Source organism: Equus przewalskii, chromosome 5 (assembly GCF_037783145.1).
Source record: "Equus przewalskii isolate Varuska chromosome 5, EquPr2, whole genome shotgun sequence".
Taxonomy (NCBI): domain Eukaryota; kingdom Metazoa; phylum Chordata; class Mammalia; order Perissodactyla; family Equidae; genus Equus; species Equus przewalskii.
This window is the reverse complement of record NC_091835.1, coordinates 7,735,071-7,757,782: the sequence shown is the minus strand read 5'-3', so window position 1 is coordinate 7,757,782 and position 22,712 is coordinate 7,735,071. Positions and strand designations below refer to the sequence as shown.

Genomic DNA, 22,712 nt, shown 5'->3' with positions numbered 1-22,712 from the left:
CACAAAGTCCGCCCTGGAGCCCAGGTAGGGCAGCCAATGGCCTTGTCGGAGAGTGGGGCCCAGGCTTCTTCTGAAACAGTATTCTCAGAAGCACCACAACTGAGTGCCTGGTGATTGACACCCAACTTGCATAAGACTCCTTGGGCAGTCAGGAGATACGATTTTGTCCGATGGAGCTACACGGGTCCTCTCCCACTATCTTTACTCAAGTCTCGCTGAGGGAGCACTGCACAGAGAATCCTAGGGTCTCAGGCCCTCCCTCCAGGCGCTCAGGATTGGGGATCGCCATGGTGGTCGGAAGGGAAGGAGAGAGGGCCAAGCCCCACGTCTGTGCCTTCTCCCCTGCCCACCAAAGAGCCGCCCTGGGGAGCAGCTGGGACTCCCACACACTGCGGGCCATTTCGTTCCCAGGTGTTCACCTTGGAGAAGTAAAGGCACATGTCTACACAAAGGACTGTACCCAGATGATTGTAGGAAACTTATTCGTGAGAGCCTCCAATTGGAAACACCCCACAAACGTCCAACAACGGTGAGTGTGTAAGCCACTTGTGGTTTATCCATGCAGAGGAACAGTACCCAACAGTAAAAAGCAACTTGACATACACAACGACATGGCCGAATCTCAGAATGATTATGCTGCAATGAAAGCAGGCAGACAATGGCCAGTGCAGACTGTATGGACCCACTTACATAAAGTTCTAGAAAATGCCAGCTAGTCTCTAGCGACGGCAAGCAGAGAGGTGGTTGCCTGGGGATGGGGACGGGGAGGGGAGGGGGAGACTACAAAAGGCAGAGGAGAGGTCGGGGGGTGCCGGATGTGTTCATTATTTTGAACATGGTGATGGTTTCATGCGTGTATGTTAAAGTCAAAACTCATCAAATTGGACAATTTCTGTGAAGTGTACTGTATGGCGACAGTCCCTCGAGAAAGCTGTTAAAAATGGAACACAACAAAAGCAGACCCCGCCCCGCCCCCCCCCCCCCCAGCCGACTCCCGGCAGGAGGCCCCTGAGGGTCGTGAGGGCCGGGCTGGGTGAGGAGGGAACATGGAGGAGAAACATCGGGACCCCTGGGTCTTATTCTTGGTTCAGGACTCAGCCTGAAGGGACTTTAGAGAGGATGGCGCCCAACTCCCTCGCCTTACAGGAAAAGCCAGGGCAGCCGAGGGCTTTGCCGGAGTCGCTCCGTTCTTTGGAGGTAGATGCAGGGCTTGGACCCCCAGCCTGCACCTTCCATCTCCACGCCACGGTCCATCCACACACGTGCCTTACATCATCAGCTTCCAGAAGGTAGGACTGCTCAGATCAGAGGGCAGAGAGGGCCGAGTGGAGGGAGCAGAGTGGGCGGTGTGGGGTGGTGGGTCCTGGTCAGACAGCCTGGGCTTCCCCTTTCTGGAAGCACGGTGGGCAGCGGTGCCCCCTCTTCCTGTAGTCCACAGAGCAGGCATGGCAGATGCGGCCTCCGCAGAGCCTGGGGAGCAGAGGAGGGCGGAGTGGGGCACGCGTGTGCACGTCAGGGGGGCCTGGGGAGCAGAGGCTGGCGGAGCGGGGCATGCGTGTGCACGTCACGGGGGCCTAGGGGGCAGAGGTGAGTAGAGTGGGGAACGTGTGTGTTCGTCATGGGGTTCGAGCATCTTCCCATCTGCCTGTCTGTTTCTCTTTTCCCAGCAGAACAGCCCTGGGTCGTTCAGGAAGGTACCCCTTTCCTAAACAGGGGTCCTGAGGCCCCATCCCTCCAGATGCCTCTTACTCCATGGCAGGTCCTCCCCATGGCCCACTTGCCTCTCCCCTGCTGCCCATCCTCCACCTGCTCCCAGAGGAAGCTGAGGGAAGCAGCTTCCTCTGTGCAGAAAATCTCTTCCCAGATGAGAAGCCCATTTACAAGTCTATTCTCGGAAGGGTTACCCAGTCCCATCTTCCAGGAGTCATTCCTCGTTCGACCCCTTCCCCTGTTCTTGTTCATGTCTCTACTAAGTGTTGGGGAGGATGAGTGGCCAGCTTTAGGTGGCCTTTCATAAACCCAGTTCCTGTGTCCCTCTCTTCCCTGGAGTGGGCATGGGGCTGTGGATTGGTGGAAACTGGGCTGTCCCAGAGGAAGGATTCTGTGCCCTACCCCTTACCTGCAGGGGTACCGCCGAGACAGCCGGCCAAAGATCTTGCTACAGCTGACACAGCATCCAGGGGCCAGGGAAGAGAGATGCTGGACCTTCTGCCAAAGGTTGTCTTTCTCTCTGATGGGCAGATGGAGGTGGAGCGAGATGTACCCCCCCACACACAGACAGGAAGACAGAGAGATGGAAATGGCACAGATGGAGAGACAGAGAGAGTGACAGAGGGCGTCACGCAGAGATAAAAAGAGACAGACAGCAGGGCAGAAAGACAGAGACACAGAAATGGAGAGGGAGACAAAGAGGAACAGAGAGAGATGGCACTCAGAGAGCAAGGAAGTTAGGAAGTTGGAGAGGGAGATAGAGACACACAGAGATGTAGAGAGATAAATGGAGAGGGAGAGAGAAAGACACAGGGAAGAAGATTCAGAGACAGACAAGGACAGAGACACAGACAGAGGGAGAGACAAATACAGAGAAAGATGGAGAGACGGAGAAAGGGACATAGCGATGGAGAATAACAGAGAAATGAAGAGACAGTGAGAGACACACAGACGTAAGACATCGGTGAGTCTGCAGTCTCTCTAGGAAGATGGATGGTGACACTGAGGTCCCCTTTGACCAACATAACCTTGACCAGTGATCTAAGAATCTGTTCCTATCCCACCTCCTCCAAGGAGCGCTCCCCGATTGTGGAAGCCCCCAGGGGTTCCTTGCTCCAGACTCCTATAGCATATAATGCCTGTTATCTTTTACTTGGCACTTCGTACAAACTGCTTTGCAGTTACATGTGTGGATGCTCCTGCAAAACCATCTTCACTGTTTTTTTAAGGATGTTTAGGGATGTGAGTTGTTTCGCATTTTAATCAAAATGATGCCTGCACGTGATTTAAAAATCAGCACGGAAGGACTCAGATCAAAAGGCAGGAGACCTTCCCGCTCCTGCCGTTCTCAGCGGCAAACGACTTACATCTTTCAGCTTTTCCTCCTTGATGTTGGCTCCATATTTAAGCAGTATGCTCATGTCCCTCCTTCTTGATTTGTCCAGAGAGCACATCTGCAGAGCTCCTCACGCTGACGTCACAGGACTTAGCTTGTTTATTACCATCCTCCCCCAGTCCTCCCCCTCCCTCCCTGTGGTTATTGCCCTAATTTTGCTTCCTCTCTTGGTTACTCCTGTAGCTTTACAGAATTGACTCACACATTTCTTTCTCAATCCTTCTATCACTATAGATCGTGCCTGATGATGCCATTCTGTAATACGATGCCATATAATCCCTTCTCCCCAGCCCTCCTCCCTCTCCCACCTCCTAACTTGTCATCTATTCCTGCAACATCCAATATGGCAGCCACCAGCCACAGGTGGCTCTTTAAATTGATAGTTAACTTAAAGTTAAAAAAAAAGCTTCAATTCCTCAGTTGCGCCAGCTGCATTTGAAGCAGTCAGTCACTGCATGTGGCTAGTGGCTACCATATTGGACAGGGCACATATATAGCATCTCCAACTTCACAGAAAGTTCTATCGGGTTCTTTTCTAAACTCAATATTGTTTAGTTGGTAACATTTACTTTTGTTCTATAACATTAACTGTTTTCTGTGCTTTGCCTTTGGGTTGATTCTAACCCTGAAAAAAAAAAACCAATGAATAATACTTACATTTTTAGACAATCTATAAGTATATTGCTTCAAGCAGAACCAAGACGTATTCCGTAAGATTACCTTTCTTGGAAATTTTTTATTTTTCTAGGACTTTGTAGTTGCCTTTCTTTGCTCCTTGCATGACTTGCCTTAACATAGCCTAATTGTTCTGCCTCCCACCCTCCCCACCCCAATTCTTCGTCATATCAAGTATCCTGCTGATTCTGTTTCTCCCCAGAGACCTTCTTCCTGGGCCCTCAATGCTCCTGCTACAGCCTGGATGACTGCTTCCTGGGCTTGCTGCCCACTGGGCATCTTAGAAATTCCCTTTTCTTCTCTCCTGGGCTAGACCTACTGTTTCCTGAATTTCACATCTTCTCCTTTTTTGGCTTACTTCCTTGTTTTTCTTAAGCACATCCTTAATTAACTTCCTAAGAAAAGCTATGTGGGAGGTTAGTTTTCTGTACCCTACCAGTCTGAAGTACGTCCTTCCTCCATCACTTTCCCCACTTGCTTCATCACTTGGCTGGATATAGAATTCTAGGGCAAAGGCAACTTTTCTCAGAACTTGAAAGTATTACACCATTGATTCATAAAATTTGTTGGGTTCTACTTCTTCTGTAAGCGACCCACCTTTTAGGATATTCTCCTTGTCTTTGTTTTACTGAAATTTCACAATGATGTATCTAGATGTGAATTTTTCCTCTCTTTCACTTATTGTGCTGGTCACTCAGTGAAATCTTTAAATCTGAAGATCAGTGTCCATCAGACCATCAGAGCTGGGAAAGTTTCTCCTATTTTCATCTGACAATTTCCTCCATTTTATCGTCTCCTTTTTTGGAGTTCCTGTCAGTTGGAGAAATTATTGGGACTTCTCGATTGGTTCTTCAGGTCTCTAATTATTTCTCTCGCGTCTTCCATTTCTCTGTGATTTTTATCCTACTTTCTGAGAGGCTGCCTCATCTTTTTCTTCCAATCTTAAGTGAATTTTAAATTTTGTCAGCGATCTTTTCAATTTCCGACAACGTTTCTTGTTTTTTGACGGTCACTTTTCACAGTATCTTTTTTCATGGGAGATGGATCTTTGTTTGCTTGTTTATCTTTGTCTTTCCCCTCTATGTTCTAGATTCTTCTCAGGTGTCTGGGGATCCTTGACTGCCACATCATGTTTAGGAAAGAGGTGATACAGGCTGCTGGAGTAGTGGACGGGGCTGGTTGACTCATGGCTTCCCCTTAGGGGGGACTGGGCAGGGAGCTACCTGCCACACCAGACTCTCTGTTATTTGGGGCATCTAACTTTCTTTAGAGAAGGACCTTTCAATTATTTCCCTGAGAGGCAGGCCCCTCACTCTCAGGTGTTCTGCAGGTGGGGAGGCAGGCAGAGAGCAGGGGGTGTACATTGCTCTGTCTAGTGCCTTTATCAGAAATTGTCCTGATTTCTCCCCGTCATCTCACTTCTGCCATCTGTGTCCTGGCATCTCTGGGCCTTGAAGTTCTAATTCAGGCTAAATCTAGTATGCACTTTCCCATTCATTATCCGGCTTCTGGAAATCAGCCGAGATCTCTGATCTGGGGCTGTCTCCTCCACTTTTCCTTCTTTTAAGTTTTATTCTTTTACAGACATTTTAGTAAGCTCTCAGGGTGGAGAATAGATGTTGTGTGGTCGCTCTGCCATCTTGGTGCAGCGGTCAACTTCCATGGCTTCTGTTTTTCTCCTTTTGCTTAAGGCACTTCTGCAAGGGACGTTAGGTTTTGTAGTTTGGGATCCTGTGATGGATCTCTTCAGTGTGCTAAGAAAAACATTTGTCTCTCTTGATGAACTAGTGTACTTTCTTTGAATGGACAGTGAAATTTAGGGACCTTCTGTGTTTCTCTTTTTGATCCTGCTGCCAGGATGCTCAGAGCTAAGTTTTAATCCTAACTCTAATCCTGACATTTTAAGAGTATGTATTTTTCATCTTCCATCACATCTTCTGTTTTTCTTGTTCTTTCCAGGTTGGTCTCTCCCTTTTCTCATCCTTAATATCACCTGGGTTTTGTGCAGGAGGATTTAGGCTTAGATGATGGCCCAGCAACCTCCCAGTTCGAATGGAAGCTGGGTACCTGGTCTCCAACTTGCTAGACTGGGTGAAAGGATAACATATGTATGAACTACCTCCCCACCAGGCTGAGGGCCAGGAGCCAGGCCTTATGTGTCTCCTCCAACCCTCAGTGAGCATAGTGGTTTGGAAGGGATCCTGGAACCCAGGACCGCCGAGCCGGGCCAGCCTCCAGGCCAGTGGGCTGAGGAAGATCGCCTCCTGGTTAACCTCCCCCTTCTTCTCCCAATTCCTCCTCAACCCGCAGGCTCCTTCCCCTTCTCTTAGCCTCAGTAGGTGTGTGTGTAAGGAGGGGTGGGTTGGGGTCGGGGCATGCCTGAGTCAGAGGACTCTATGCAGTTTATATGCTGGGTGTTCTTTGCAGCCAAGTCAGCCTCTCTGACCCTCAGTTTCCTCATGTGTGAAATGGAGACAATAGCAGGGGTGGCTAAACGAAGGAGATGAATTAGAATATGTAAAAGGTCCAGACCCCTGCTTGATGGTTGTTCTCAGGGAACAACTATCACTCCTGTGTCTGCGTCCTGTCCTACCGCGTACCCTGCACTCCCGCCGTCCTTACTGAGTCAGTTCCAGCACCCTCCTCTTCAGGGCACGGACCAGGTCCCGCTGCCCACCGAGCTCCTCCTCATGCACTGCGTCCCTCCTGTCGGCCTCCTGCTGCTTCTGCTCCAGATCGGCCCACAGCCGGGCTCTCTCCTCCTGACACCTGGGACAGGGAGACGAGGTTCTCAGCGGAACAGCTCAGCACTGTGACTGAGCCGGGCTGGGCGGCCCGACTCCGAGTCCCTGCCGGAAGCTGATGGTGCCCCCTGCAGCTGAAGACCACACACACACACACACACACCCATACACACCGTATACACCATACACACCATACAACACACCACACTCACATATACACACACACCCCACGCATACTCCACACCCCATACCACACATATCACACACCACACACAACACACACATACCATACACACCACACATACACACTCATAACACAAACCTACCATGTACCACACACACATACCACACACACCACACACACACTGTACATACCATACACCCCACACATACTGTACACCCCTACCACACACGATCACATATACACACACTCATAACACAACACGAACATACCGTGTCCCACATACACACACTACACACACACCACACTACATACACACACACCATGCACATCATACACGCTACACATACACAAACACCACAACACACACCGCATACATTTACAACACACTGCACCCACACTTTCACAACACAACACAGCACACACACACACACACACACACACACACAGACTGAGCACTGTGTGTCCCAACACCCACAGGCTGCCTTCTTACCAACTGTTCAGAGAAATGAAAGCGGGGCCTGGCCTTGCCTGTGCCCTCAGAGGGGACGAGCCAACGTCTCCCTTTCTTGTGTTGCTTTTTTTCTTTTAGCATTTCCATTTTAAATGGAATTGTCCTGGAGAGCATGTTCACAGTCATGGTGGCTCCTGGGAGGCGGGGGTGTGTCTGGGAACCAGGCTGGATGGCGGTGCCCAGTTGAACGCAATTTGTTTCGACAGACAAATTGAAACGAATTTCAACAAACAAATGGAAACAAAGTGAAGCGAATGGGGAAGTGGATACCAGACTTGCCCACCGCAGAAGTTCAGGGCCCAGAGGCGCCAGGGCATAGACGGCAGAGCGAGGCCAGGGCAGACCAGGCTGCTCCCAGCAGAAAACAGTGTGGTGTGTGGGGAGACGGGTGAGTGGGGCAGGATTTGGGGGGATTTTAAGAAAGTAGTATTAACATATGGCTTTCTTTTTTTTTTCAGATTGGCACCTGAGCTAACAACTGCTGCCAGTCTTCCTTTTTTTTTTTTTCTGCTTTTTCTCCCCTAATCCTCCCAGTGCATAGTTGTATATATTAGTTGTGGCTCTTTCTCGTTGTGGCATGTGGGACGCCGCCCCAGCATGGCCTGACGAGTGGTGCCATGTCCGCACCCGGGATCCGAACCGGCGAAACCCTGGGCCGCCGAAGTGGAGATAGCGATCTTAACCACTTGGCCATGGGGCTGGCCCAAACATATGGCTTTCTTAAATTTCTGTTTGAGTTTGGGCTTGGAACCTCCTCAGTTCGATGTTTCCCTCTTTTTTTGTCTTTCGTGGCTTCCTAGAAGGTTCCAAGAAGTCCACCAGGTGGGAAACAAGAAGACCCCAGCCTCCTGTTCCATCACTCTGATGGGAGGCTGCCACCAGCGCGGGCGCGTCTCATGACGTCCAGACAGGCGTGTGGGGGTGTGTGTGTGCACTCACGTCCCTGGGCTTGAGTGTGTTTGGGGGAAGAAGAAGCTTGTGAGAGGCTTGACAATGAACTGAATTATTAGTTTTTAAAACGCTGCAGGGAAGAAAAGGAGGCGGGCCGTGGACTCAAACCGACAACAGTCAGCTGCCGTCCCCCACGGCCAGGCCCTGCAGCCTTAAGAACGAGCGCTCTCGTGCTCAGGCGTTGGCCAGGGCCGTGTTCTGACTCCGTGAACATTCTGGCCTTTGGTCTCCTCATCTCTTAGTATCAGTATCTCACTTTCCTGAGCCACTTTATCTGACCATGATCTCAGGGTCTCTGGTGTGGCCAATGCAGTTGCTAACATGACCACTGTGCTTAGTGTGTCTTTGTGATGGGAGGGAATATTTATCAAGCACCTACTGTATGCCAATGGCTGTTTAGGCACCTGTGGCTCCTGGTGGAGCTTATAGCGTGTTTGGGCTGGTGGCCAAAAGAAGCAATAGACCCACAGAATCATTAAGCTTAGCGTGAGAGAGGAAGGAGGGGCTGAGACAGATTCGAGAGGGCACTGAGGGAAGTTTTCTTAGACCAGGCGACATGGGAGCAGATCTAAACGATGAGAAGTGAGCCATGTAGAGCCAGGGAAGGGCACATGCAAAGGTCTGCAAGTTGGAAAGAACTTGGCTGCTCTGAGAAACTGAAAGAAGGCTAGTGGGGCTGGAATAGCAAGCATGGCAGGGGATGACGGGGCAGGAGGTGACATGGGAGGTGAGCAGGACCCGATCTGTCCCTCTGTGGCCCCAGGAGGACTGGATCTTTCATCTCAGTGCAATGGGAAGCCATTGCAGTGTTTTAAGCAGGGGGTGACGGACATTCCTAGTGCAGGCGGGGACATGGAAGGCTTTAAAGTCTCCTGAGAACCCACTATGTGACGGGCCCCGAGCTTAGGGCTTTATAGCTTTGTTTCACTTACTTTTTATGAATTTATGGGACAGGTAATACAATCATCATTTTACAGGAAAGAGAAGACAGCTTCAGAGAGGGAGTAACACTTGCCCAGCGTCACACAGCTTGATAAACCGGGCGGGGAGCAGAAACCTGGACGCAGGCCTGTCCAGCTCTAATCTCTTTTTTCTCCCCACACTGTGTCCACGCAGGGCCCTGGTCGCCAGTGGTTTGTGCATCAGGGCTGCGTGGGTGGCAGGTGGGAAAGAGGGATGGATCCTTCTGAGCCCCTGGCCTGCCTCAAATGAGCTCAGAGCTAGCACCCAAGGTGGCATCATTCTGTCACACACTAAGCTTATGGGTCTACTGCTTGTTTTGGCTACAGCCCCAAACACACTATAAGCTCCATCAGGAGCCATAGGCGCCTAAAACAGCCATTGGCATACAGTAGGTGCTTGATAATGTTCCCTCCCTCCACAAAGACACACTAACCACAGTGGTCATGTTAGCACGTGCACTGGCCACGCCAGAGGCCCTGAGATCATGGCAGGTACAGTGGCTCAGGAAAGTGAGATACCAATGCTAAGAGATCTGGTGATGGATGTACAACTTTGTGACCGTGCTAAAACCCACTGAATCGCTATAAAAAAAAATACCAAATAAACATAGATATTTACATTAATTTTTGCTGAGGAAGATTCACCCTGAGCTAACGTCTATGCCAATCTTCCTCCATTTTTTAGTATGTGGGCTGCCAGCACAGCACGGCTGCTAACAGAGCAAGGTAGGTCTGCGCCCGGGAACTGAACCTGGGCCACTGAAGCGAAATACACTGAACTGAACCACTAGGCCACGGGCCGGCCCTAAACATATTTTAACGTTAAAACAAACAGTCTCGTCCTCTCCCTCCTCTGCTCAGAACTCTCAGTGGTTCCCATCTTCCAGTCAAAGCCAAGGTCCTTCTGACGTGATGACCTACTAGGGTCTCCCCTTACCCAGCCGACCTTTTCCTCCTTCATGCCCCAGGGCCATAACAGCCTCTCTGATGTTCCCAGAATCTGCCACGCCCATTCCCACCTCAGGGCCTTTGCTCCCGCTGTTCCCTCTACCTAGAACATTCTTCTACCGCATATCCAAACAGCTTTTACTCAAACATCATCTTTTCAGGGAGCCTTCCCTGGCTGGGCCAGCTTATTGAATTCACTCCCTGACACTTTCCTGCTTTATTTTCCCTCCTTAGAACTTCTCACAATCTGACACTCTGTGTATTTTACTTGTTTATCATATTTATCGACTGCTCCCCCCACTAAGCTCCACGAGGGCAGGAGTTTGGTCTGTCGTCCATGAGAGTGTTTTCAGTACATAGAACAGGCCTGGCCCAGAGTGGGCCCACCGAGCGCTGGTGGAATGACTGAAGGATGGACAGGACAACAGGTGGCAGGACAGAGGTCCAGGAAACAGGAGCTCCCTGAGGTGCAGGGAGCGTCCTGGGGCCGGCGGTCTCCCAGGAGCCTCCAGTGCTCCCTCCAGCCTGCCTTGCTCCCCAGGGAAGGCCCCTGCTCACTTAGGGCCTGAATCATGGGAGTCTTTGCCGACCAAACCGTGGGCTGAGCTGAGGGTCTTGTGGGAGGGGTCCCTGAGGGCCTTGGGCCCTGGGCCTCTCTCTGCCTGTAGAGCAGTCAGGAGACGGCCTGGCCCGTGATTCGGTCTGAATCACAGCCACTCAGGCTCTGCTGGGGTCGAGCTAGCACCTCCGGCCCTGGGGCAGGGGTCAGCCATGTGGGAGAGGAAGAGGCAGGCGGAAGACCGACACACGCAGAGAGCCAGGCAGAGAGGCACAGAGAGACTCAGTCAGGCCAAGGAAGACCTTTGCACGGCAGAGATATTTAAAAAAATAAACTATGAAAGAGAAACCTGGACACAGGAGACTGAAGGAGAAAGGTAGAGACGAGGACAGCGTGCTCCGGACCCTAGAGGTGAGTGTGACGAGGGGAAGACGAAGAGGCTGGCGGTGAGAGATGCTGGGAGGAGAGACAGAGACCCAAATGTAGGCACTCGGGGTGTTGGCGGAGGGTGGCGTTTAAGCCCCCCGGTTCCAGGTCAGCGGCTGGGGTCGGGCCTCAGCTCCCTGCTACCTGGCTGATGTCAGTGAGTTGTGTAGTGTCTTTGAGACTTAGACCCCTCATCTGTGAAGTGGGGGTCCTCACAGAGCCTATCTTAGGCGGCTGTTATGAGGAAGTCCCAGAACAGTGCCAGGGATGGGGTGGACGCTCAGTGATGACAGTTATTGTGATTATCAAGAGGGTGAAAGACAGACTATGCAACCGGAACAGGAGAACCAGAGACAGACATTAGAAGAGGGAGCCTGAGAGGGAGGGCGGGGCGAGGGTGCCATGGGCAGGGAGGTGGAGCAGATTGACAGGGAGAGGAGATCCCAGAGGAGGCAGCAGAAAGGGGCAAGAATGAGTGTGGAGGGAAGGGAGGGACTGGAGGCGTAGATCTCTCCTGGGGCTACTCAGGGGGCCAGTGAGGGAGGGGGCTGGCAAGGGTGAGGAGGGGAGGGGAGGGTGGCAGTCCCTGGAAAACAGGAACAATGCCCCGCATGCCTCGGCATCCCAAAGCTGTGCCCGCCTGGCCCAGGGCCTGTGCGTGGGGGGTGCTCAGAAGATGCTGGCTGGCGCTGTGCACGTGAGCAGGAGCCAGGGAGCTCTTCCTGTCCCTCAGGCCTCCTGGCTCTCACGCTCGGTTGTGCTGGTGGTTGCCAAGGTTACCTGCCGAGCTGCTCCCGCAGTGCCTCCAGCTCGCCCTCCAGCTCCTTCAGCAGCTGCTCCTGGTGCCGGGCCTCCTCTTTGGTCTTCTGGAGCCCACGTCTGAGGCTCTGGGGGAGGGAGAGGGGAAAGGAAGCTGAAGGAGGAGGGCAGAGACCCCAGCCTGGGGAGTGACCTGGCAAACATCCCCACGAGACCCCAGGCCATGCCAGACAGCCCTTGGCGGAGGGCAAGATGGGGACAGTGCTGGGAGCTGTGATGCTTGGCTCTGCCCCAGGTGAGCCTGGAGCCACCATTTCCTCCTGCAGTGAAAAATCTCAAGGACCTGGAAGCCTCTGGCTAAGGAGGGGGCTGGAGGAAGGCTTGCAAACACTCTCAGGCGACCTCCAGGAGAAGCGTCTGCACCAACAGCAACTGGGTGAGATCTGCCTGCAACACCGGAACTTAGATATTGGGCAGAGACCTGCCAATATCGAGGGCTATGGAACTTGAGAACCAGCAACTGCCCCAAAGAACTGTCGGGAAGGGATCTCAAACTCAAATGCCTGCAGGGGCCAGGCAGGTAGAAATGATGAATAAAGTGGGCCTGCTGTGAAGCAATAGGGAGAGGTGGGGACCGTGGGAACTGAAGAACGCATGACTTTCAAAAGGCATCCTCAAATAATAATAGTCTTGTGTGGACCAGTAAAGGTTGATCTCTGGCCGGAATGGCCTCATCTGTGGTCCAGGCTAGAGAGGGGAGAACAGGCAGGCCCAGAACTCAGCTGCTCTCACCTCGACCACGTCCTGCAAGGCTGCCTCTGCTTGTTCCTCCCTCCTGGTCACACTGGTCACGCCTATTTGCTCTTGTGGCTTCTCTGTGGTGGAGCCTTCCTTTGCTTCCAGGCTCTGAAAGACCTGGGGCTTCCCCCAAATGCTAGCCACTTCCCCCTCCTGCCCGCTCGCAGACATTGCGTCCTCTATCGTCCCTCTGGGGCTGGAGCCCAGCAGCCTCTGGACATGACCCCACGCTGCTCCCCCTTCAGGAGTCCCCTCTATTGTTCTCTGACCCTCTGCACCCAGCAGAACCCCTCTGCCCTCATTCTCTGCCCCGATCACTTCCTTCAGAGCCCCCTGGACCCCATTCCCCCTGTCCCTGGATGCTGGGGGTTGAGTTCTCCAGACAGATCCTCATCCTTGGGGCTCTCTTGTCCTGGTCTTGCGGAAGCTCCTCCACCTCTGGTTCCCGTATGCTTTGGGGGGGCCCAAGGCTCCCGGGTTCTCCTCTCTTCTTTTCCAAAAAGGGGGTACAATGTTTGTGTTGCTGTGACCTGGAGAGTCTAGCCAACGGGTCTCCCCTGGGTGCGTCTCGCACACAGCTGGCTTGGCTGGCGTGTGGCTCCTCTGGCTGAACTCCTGTGGGGCCTTCACATGTGGCTATCTGCAAAGAAGCCCCAAACCCATTTTCCTCTCAGCACTGCTTCACCGACCTGGTGCAGGGGAGAGGCCACAGCCCAAATCCAATGGGCTTGATCAGTATGTGGATTCCCGGGCCCTCCCACTGGAAATGTTGATTCAGCAGATCTGGGGTGGGGCCCAGGAATCTGAATGCTAGCCACCCCCCAGGGGACCTGAGGCCCCAGCTTTGATCTGGTCAGGGAGCAGCAGAGTCTCTCGATGCCCTTTCCTCCCTCCTTCTCTGCCTTCTCCATCAACCTGGCTTCCCCTAAGTTCCTCCCACGCCTCTCCTCTGATCCTTCCCCCTGAACTTGACTACACCGCATTTCAGTTTTCTCGTCTGCAAAATGGGAATAATAATAGCTGCCTCGTAGGATTGGGTTGAAAGCTTAAACGGACCGACAGCCAGCTAAGAGTCCCCTCTCTCGAGCAACCTTCTCTGGGCTCCCACGTCCCTCTGTCCATGTCTGCATCACTATACTTAACACACTGCCTTGCAATGTCTTCCTTTAGGGTCTGTCTGCCCGAACAGACCTGGCACTCCTTCAGCTCAGAGACTGAGTCCTCATAGTTTCTGTACGTGGTGCCTGGGAGCTGGCAGTGTGGAGCGGGCTTGTGGCCTGCTGACCGCCACAAGCTCCCACTTTCTGAGCATGTAGCCGGGAGCTCTGTGTACATGTAGCTCTGTGCTACCTGTGGGCAGTCTCACACGTCCTCACAACTACCTTGCCAGGCAGGACGAGTAACTTGACCAAGGACACTGGTCAGTAAGGGGTGGAGCTGGGACTTGAACCAGGTGATCCGGGTCTGCAGTCGCTCCGTGAACTGGACTGAGATGCTTGCAAACTGTCCAGCAGAGCTTGTTTCTCCGGTCTATTTCCTACAAGCTTCTGGTCACCCTCCCCAGCACGTCCTCCTCCCCCGGGCCCCAGTGGCTCCTGCAGATGGCACCTGTGGTCCTTCCTCCCCCCAGTATCCCCACCACCTGAGGAATATGAGCCTTCACTTCTGTGGCTCCCCGGTCCCCAGGTCCACACGTTGGGTCAGGGCTCAGTTCCTGCTCAACCTGGGGTCCCAACAGAGATGGAGAAGAGGCAACTCAGAGTGCAGGTCAGGAAGAGGCACCTCCTTGGGGGAATCTCTGGTCTTTCTGGGTCTTCGTCCCTGGGCCCGGCTGGAATTGGAGCAGCAGGACCTGAAGGTGAAAGGGGCAGGGGGACCCTGGGCCTCTCTCCAGTGGTGGTCTTGGTCCTCAGGGGCAGGATATCCTGTTTTTCCAACCATCCATTCATCCCACCATCCTTCCCACCTTCTCCCTCTGCCACCTTCATGCATGCATTCCCTTCTTCATCCATCCATCCATCCCACCCTTCATCCCTCCATGCCTCCATCCCTGCATCCATCCATCCCTCCATTCATCCTTCCATCCCTACATCCCAGCCTCCATCCATCCTTCTAATCCTCCACTCCAACCATCCAACAACTCTCTAGTGAGTGTGTATTCTACGCAGCATCATGGGACATCACGAGATGATTCTGGGAAAAGAGAAGGCTAGGGAGGTGGAGAATCAGCCATTCAGGGAGCAAGAAGGGAGGGAGAAATGGATGAGGCTGGAGGCTGAGAGTTTGGGTGGTAATGGCAGCAGGCATTGAAAAGAGGCTGCAGCCACTCACTCTGAGAACATGGGCCAGGCCCCATCCAGGTCTGGCCGCTGCAGGTCCAAGTCAAAGGCTACCCCATTGAGAGCGTAGAGAGAGTCCAGAATGTCCTCCCGCAGTTCAGGGCACACCAGAGGGCTCCGGGGGCCATACCACTCCCTGTGTTAACAGGGACCAGCACCCTCAGCCTTGGGTGCTGGTGCTATTGCCACCCCCGACCTCCGAGAACCCACCAGCAATGCACACTGTGACGGACGGGTCCCTGGCAGGCTGTGGCCTTAGAGGAGCAGAGGCCGAGCACCATGATGCTGCCAGGACTCCAGGGTTCTAATGTCCCTTCTGCCCTTTCTTCCAGGACTTCCCCTTCAGGACTCTCACTGTGGTCGTCTTTGATATTAACCATCTTTCGGGGGTGTTCACAGGATGAGCAGGAACGCGGCCCCGCAACCCCACCTGGTGAGCTCCGGGTTCAGGAGGCACAGCTGCAGGGTCTCGGCCAGCTGTCCGTGGGCCAGGCAGAAGCGGATGAAGGCCCGGCCTTTTCCCAGGGGGGTCTTCAACTGCAGAGTGCAGGGGGGCGTGATGGGGGTGGCGTCAGGACAGAGGGGGCTCGGCCAGCACAGAGAGAGAGAGAAGATAGGAACGAGTGGTTGATGAGGAAGGTGTCATGGGACTTGAGGCAGGGGGAGGCAGGGGGTGGCTGGAGGGGTGCTGAGGGTGGGGGCTAATGAGCGACAAGACCAGGTGAGGGGGTCCATGTCAGTGGAGCCAGGATAGGGGAGAAGAGGCCTCAGGCAGGCCTGTGTCCTGGCCCCAGAGACAGCTCGTCAAAGCCTGGGGTCAAGGCCCCAACACACAGGCCAGCCTCCCTGCCACCTGGCCCTGGGTACCTTGTCCTGGGAGTGGACAAAGCTGGCTGGCTCCGTGTCCCCACGCTGTTGCGACAGGGACGTGCAGAGAAAGTCCCAGTAGCCCTTCCGAGGCCTCAGGAAGCTCCTCTGCTCTTTCTGGTCAAACTAGCAGCAAGACGAGGGAAAGGAAAGGGTAGAAACACTTCCTGCCAGAACCACCCTTGCATTCCAGCACGCTGATCGGGGACACGGTCCAGGGGAAAGGGCTCGCGCAGACAGACTCAGCTCCAGGTCCCGGCTCTGCTCTTACTGGCTGTGTGGCCAGGAGAAAGCTGCTTGACCTCTCTGAGCCTTCGGTGTTCTCATTCATTCATTCATGCATTCCAGATATACTTATGTGCCAGGCCCTGTTCTAAGCCCTGGAGATACGGCCATGAGCAAACTGACCTCATGGGCTTCCATCTTGGTGGGGGAGACAGACAACCACGAAACTGAATAAGTAAAACATATAGTAGGTTAGGTGGGGCTGACTGCTAAGGAGAAAATAAATCAGGGAAAGGGGAAAAAAAGTGGGTGGTGTGTGCACACATGTGTGTATGTGGGTGTGTGTGAGGTGTGTATTTTTATGTGTTAAAATTTTAGTTTAGGGTGGTTGGAGAAAGCCTCACTGAGGAGGTACTTTTCCAGTCCAGATGTGAAGGAAATGAGAAAGTGTGCCATCTGAATTCCTAGAGGAAGAGCATTCCAGGCAGAGGGAAGAGCACATGCAAAGGCCCTGAGGCAGGCACATTCCTGATGTGCTTTAGGAGGATCCAGGAGGCCAGTGTGACCGGAGTGCAGCAGATGAGGGGCAGACTGGCTGGAGACTCCCACCTGCACACCTCACACACACAAAACTCATGCACACATGCACACTCACACTACACACACAGAGAAGTAGGAAGGGTGTGTGTGTGTCCCTGGGGTTGGGCAGGTCATCAAACACCGCAGGGGTCTGAATGAGGATTACGCAAGGGCGGTGTGGTCAGCGATCAGTAAAAGCTGGTGAGAGTGACAACTGGGGCTCTAGCCAGCAGCAAGGAGGGCCAGCCCCAGGACAGCCGCACCTCTGAACTTCAGTCTTTAGAGCAGGGGGGCCGCCCCAGCCCCACCTCTTATTCCAGGCTACAGGGACAGCCTCCCAGAGTGAGGTTAGCTGTCAGAAGGACTTGACACTGAGGGAGCCGAGGGAGCGTGTGGGGACAATGGGGAGCAGTGGCTCTTCCCTCAGGATCTGGGAGTGCCCTCTTGGTTGGGGTGGAGACGGGGAGAGTAGGAAGGAGAGGGGAGATGGAGGGGAGGGGAGGGGCGGGGCGGGCCCCACCTGCAGCAGGTGCTCCAGGCAGCCACAGAGTCTGTGCAGCTCAGCGCTGGCATCTGTGACCGGCTGCTGCCCAGCCCCGTGGCAATGGAGGATGGCAGAAACGGCGGCTGTGGGGAGGATGGTGGACATCAGACATCAGGTGGCAAGGGCTGAGGGAGAAGCCCCAGGACCCCTTGCTGCTCCCCCAGTTCAGTCCCAGCAAATCTGTCAGCACACACTCACCTTTCAGGTCCCTGGTGACCTTGAGGACAGCCCCTTCTTCTGCCATGAGCATTCGAAAAGGATGGGATTCCTTGTGGCTCTGGGAGGTCGGCCAAGGCAGGAGCCTCCACGTTCAGCCTCGATTCTCTCCTTATGCAAAGGAAGGAGCAGAGCTTAGAGAAGGAACGTGGCATCTCCAGGGTCACACAGCGAGTCCACTGGTAGCATGGGACCCCCAGCTCTTTCTGGTAGGCCAGTGTGGGAAGATGAGGGTGTGGCCCCCGCTTAGGGAGCAGCTCCTGAGTGCCAGGCACTGTGCCATGTGCCTGACATCCTTGTCCCATTCAGTCTCCACAATAACCCTAGGAGGCTGTCAACTCCATTTTATACGAGTCAGAGAGGGTAAGACTTTTATCCAATGTCACAAAGCTGTAAGTGGTGAAACTAGAATTTGAATTCAGGTCTGGGTGCCCACAGGGCTCATGTTCTTGGCCCTGACTTGATGGGCGCAGCTCGGTTGGTGCACCTGCCACGTGGACGCTGGGCTGACGGAACGTCATCCCTCTGTCCCGCGGGGAGTCTTGTCAGAGCAGTCACCCGCCTTGAGACACACAGTCATCCTCTCCTGGGCCCCGCCGAGTGGAAAATGTGTGTTCTTTGAGGACAGGGAGGCAGAAGGAAGGCGAGGCCCAGAGCTGGGACAGGGCCAGAAGGCTGGGTGTGTGGGGAGCAGGACGCCCGTTGTAATTCTGCTGTCTTCTCCCAGGGGAGTCAGTCTCTTCTCCCACAATGGGTCCTGGGGCTTGCAGAGGAAGAGAGTGGCTCCTGAGGGCTGGTGGGCTTAAAGCCTGGAGTAAAGGCTGGGTGTGGGGTGGGGAACCCAGGCGTCCTCCCTCCCAGGCTGTGAATTTGGGAGCGGTGAGAGTGAAGAAGCAGTGGGACAAGTGGAGGAAAGGTAAATGGGGGGTGGGGGGGTGGGGATGGTGCTCAGGGAGCACTGAGCTGGGAGTCAAGGGACCGGGGTCTCCATCCCGGACCTGCTACCAACTCACTGTGTGCTCTTGGGCACATCATTTGCCTTTCTTCGGCCTCAGTTTCCCCATCTGTAGACCAAGGAGTTGGAGTGAGGGTCTCTCTAGCCCCTTCCAGCCTAGATCGTCTATGAAACCCAGGGACACCTAGATGAACCTCCTCCTCTCCCTCATCTCTATCCGGGGTTCCCGTGCCCAGCATCCTGGCATCACTCCCTTCTCCAGCCAGCCCCAGCCCCAGGAACCTCCGTGCCACTCACCTGGGAAGGCCTGGATGGTGGGGCATGGAGCGCGGGGCCTGCAGCCTGAGCCCGGGACAGTCCTTCCCAGAGTCTGCAGGCCGGGAAGTGAGTCAGGCCCAGCCCATCACCCTGGAAGGGAAATCCTGCCCACAGGGGGAGGAGTAGAAGGCTGCAGAAGGAAGTGGCAGAGCAGGGCAAGGGCACTGGGGCAGGATGGGGGAGATAGGGGTGGCCCCTCAGGCAGAGCTGGGTACAGACTCATCCAGCGGGGCAGCGGCAAAGGCTGCTCTGCGAATTTCCTTCCCCTTCTCCTTACTGTCGCTTGCTCTTGTCTTTCTCCTTTATTGCCACCAGGTGGCACACAGAAACTGTGATGCTGTCTGGCAGATACTTGGCCAGTCGTTACTGTCACTTGGTTGGACTGTGGTGCAGGCCAGGAGGGGAGGACAAGGGTCCCACCTTGTGTCTCTCTCCTCCTCCCCACCGTGGGCTCATGAGGGGTCCTCGTGAGTGCCGGTCAGCCTTGCCATCCTCCAAGGCCTGGTACTCACCCCTAAAAGGAAGACAGTGAAACCACTGGTGATGCTGTATCCAGGGATGGGCCAGGTGGGTTGCCCAGGTGGGCTGCCAGGTAGGCTGTGGCTTTGCTCTGCTGGGGTCTTTCCACCGCCCGGTCCTGTTCGCCTGGGCTGGGACCCCCCAGGGCTAGTACTGGGGGCAGGGAGCAGAGGAGCAGGCAGCTGGGAGTTCTAGTGTTTCACAAACCTCAGGAGCCGCGTGTAAACACTGGAACACGCGGTCCCCAAGCCTGGCTCTGCCCTCCTGCGCAACTCTCCGCCTCCAGGACTTGGTCCCCTCATCGGTCCCTGGTGTCCCCGTCTCCCCGTCCTTCCCTCATTCTCTCTCCTTATCGGCTTCCTGCCTCTCCCACGCGCTGTCGGCCTTCTCGCCCTCCCAGACTCGGCTGATCGCCGCCCCTCCGCGCGCCCCCGCGCCCTCGGGTCTCCCTCCATCGCTGGCTGCGTCCGGGCGCCCGTGTCGCCGCCCCTCGTCCGGCCCCGCACTCCCCGGCTTCCTGGAGCCCCGGGCCCGAGAAGGCTCCGGGCGGGGACGGGCTGGGGGTGTCGCCACCCCTCCCGACGTCAGAGGCGCCCTGGGCCGAGCGGTCGCCAGCGCGGGGGGCGGGCCGGCTCCCGGGGCTCCTGCATCCCCGCCCCGCCCCGGGCCCCGGGCGCCCGGCCGGATGGGCTGCACGGTGAGCCTGGTGTGCTGCGAGGCGCTGGAGCCCGGGGCCCCCGGCGGCCCCCAGCCCCCGGGGAGCCCCCCGGCCCCGGCGCCGGCAGAGTGCCGGGAGCCCGGGGAGTCCGTCCGCGCTGAGAGCAGGCAGCGGCTGCTTCAGGTAGGGCGCTGCGGGGGAGCGGGGGCGCCCCGAGCTCGGGAGCGGGTGGCGGGCAGTCCAGCTCACCTGAGACAGGTAAGGAGCTCAGCCAGGAAAGGGCCGGTCGGCAAAGGCAGGCGGCCTCAGGGGCATGGACTGGCCAGGACCTGGTGTAGGGGCGGTGAGTTAGGCTGAGGTCTCACCTGGGTCTCTTGTGTCCTTGGGAGGAAGGTGAGGGAGGGAGGACCTGACCGCTGGAAGGCCAACAGCTCAGGTGAGCTTTAGGGCTGGGAGAGCTGGGGGAAGGCACTGCCAGACTGAATGTCCTGGGAGCTGGTGTCCCTGTGGACTGTGTGTCCCATGGGCAGCTGTGCCTGTTGTCACTGACCCAGGCTCTGTAGCCGGGAGGGAGGGGGCTGTGTGAGCCAGGGAGGGCCCCACCAGAGTGAGGGCTGAGCTGAGGCTGGTGGGGGCAGCTGGACCCTCCTCCTGCATTCTCTGTTCTGGCCCAGGCTAGGCTGGGGCTGGGAGGTGAGGCAGGTGCTGGTTTTGGATGGGGCATCTGTCCCGGAACCACCAGGCCTGACATAGGTGTGGATCTTGGATTTCTGCGACGAGGAGGAGGAGGAGAAGGGGGAGGAGGAGATAGCTGGGGTCCCTAGGGACTAGATAACTCCAGCGTAGGCCCCCTGCATCATCCCACCTGCCTTCCTGGTGGGGGCTGTGAAGGCGGCATCCTCCTGAGGTTTGTTAGCTATGTGGGGTCTGGATTATGCTGGTCTCGTCCATGCCTCCACCGGGGCACCGGGAGTTTGGGCCACTCAAGCTGTACCCTGCAGCCACATCCCAGCCTCCTCCGCCCTCTTCACTGGGACAGCCAGTGAAGCAGCTGTGTGTGTGTGTGTGTGTGTGTGTGTGTGTGTGCAGAGGGGATCCCTCTGCCGCACTTGACGGGACGCCCCTCCGGGGCACGGATATGGCATACTCATGGTTACCTTCCCCAGTGCCAGGTGTGGGGCTGCCCTTAGATACTGAACTCTGTGTCCTTCCCAAGCTCTGACCCGGTCATTCCCACAATGACCGGCCACGGTGAGGGCCAGGCTCAGTGGGGCACAGTTGTGGCCTGAGCCCTCTTGGTGGCTGGTGGCCCAGGTGTGACCCTGATGGAGGCCTGAGCCTCACTTAGGGTCCTGGGGTAGGACAAGGCCTGGGGGTGTCAGCGGGACACCCCAGACTACTGCTTCTCAGTCTTGGCAAAGGGGCAGAAAGTGAAGGTGACATGCAGCACCCCTCGCCTAGGGCCCCTCCAGAGGTTGTTAGGCCTCCTGCCAGACCTCGGAGCCTCTGAACCCTCCTCTGTCCTCGATGGCTTCAGGGGGAGATGAGTTCACAGCTCCCCTCCCTTATCTGTTCCTACCTCAGACCCTTCTAGACTTTACTCTTTCTGTTGGTGGATCTCCTTCATTCCCCCATCTCCCTGACTCCTCCACTCCCTGTGTGGCCAGCTGTGGGGTGGGTCCAGGGGGCTCCCCGGGGGTGGGTGGGCACAGGGTCAGGCAGCCAGGGCTGAGATGGAGGAAGGCTCCAGGGGCACTGGAGGTGGGTGATGAAGGAAGGGGGAGGGGAGTGTGTGCGTGGGTGTGCGACAGCCCCTGGGACAGGAATGGGGACGAGTGTCTGTCTGCATTCGGATGAGCTGGTTTCTGAGCGGCCTCTGGAGAGAGCGGGCACTCGCTGTGAGTCATCCCTGCTTTATCTCGGGTGGAACTCTGTCCTGCCCGAGCCCCCCGCGCCCCTGGCTCTGGCTGCCGTGGGGGAGGTGCACTGGCCGCTCCCTGCCCTTGCCAGGCCCCTCCTTCACAGTGCCCCTCTCGGGAGACTTGAGTGACCCAGGACCGTGCTGCCAGGCAGCCTGCCACTCACCGGAGGAGGCGTTCTACCACGTTCTTGTGGTGGATAGACATCTCTGGGGCGCTCAGTCCCCCTCAGGAGTCAGGGCTTAGAAGCTACTCAGGCATCTGGGCTCCCGGCCAAGGCACTCCCACCCACAGGCCTGCCACCTAGAAGCCACCATCCTGCCACAGACCATGCCCCTCCCCCCCGTTCCACAGGCCCCGCTTCTCTCCTTGGGGCCCAGGCTGCAGCCTCGTCCTCTCCGCTCTGCTCTGGGCCGCCCTATCTGCCCAGGCCACACTGCCGTCCTCTCCGTGCATGCTGTCCCCACTCACGTCCCCTAAGCAGGCTGTCCTCTGCTCTCGGACCACATTGCCCTCCTGTCTCTGGGGGCCTGTTGTGTCCCCCCAGGTCCCATTGCCCACACTACTCTCCTCCCTGGCCCGAGTTTGTGGCCTGCTCCTCTGCTTTGAGGAGGACGCCCCAGCTCTGAGCCCCTGCCCTGGGTTATTGGAGCCTGGAGGTGTAGTCCTGCAGCCCTCAGGTGGACTCCTCAGGGCCCCACGCTTGCCCTATGCTCTGAGCCCTCCTCTGGTCCTATGCGTCAGCCTGCCAGCCTCGGGAGAAGGGAGGGTGGGGCTTGGCCCCCGTCCTGAGCATTCCCGCCAAACCTCCTCTGACCCGGGCGCCAAAGGGCCCGGCGGGCATCTCCAGGTGCCAGCCTCGCCTCCTCGCTCTCTGCGGTATCCCAGGACAAGTGGGTGCCTGTCGGATGGTGGCGGGAGCAGAGGGGAGGAGGCCCTGGGCGGCTTCT

The 22,712-nt window shown here is 56.0% G+C and overlaps 1 protein-coding gene across 1 annotated transcript; it reads right to left on the bottom strand.

The window, feature by feature from the left end:
- Nucleotides 1-530: 530 nt before the first annotated feature.
- RUFY4 (RUN and FYVE domain containing 4) lies at nucleotides 531-18,784 on the bottom strand. Its single transcript, XM_070619889.1, is given in 13 exon segments — nucleotides 531-1,470; nucleotides 2,120-2,230; nucleotides 6,404-6,550; nucleotides 11,847-11,953; nucleotides 12,618-12,965; nucleotides 12,967-13,263; nucleotides 14,406-14,475; nucleotides 14,955-15,098; nucleotides 15,393-15,499; nucleotides 15,830-15,955; nucleotides 17,154-17,260; nucleotides 17,376-17,504; nucleotides 18,646-18,784. Coding segments are annotated over 12 exon segments (1,719 nt in total). The 5' UTR covers nucleotides 17,428-17,504; nucleotides 18,646-18,784; the 3' UTR covers nucleotides 531-1,367.
- Between the last annotated feature and the right edge of the window lie 3,928 nt (nucleotides 18,785-22,712).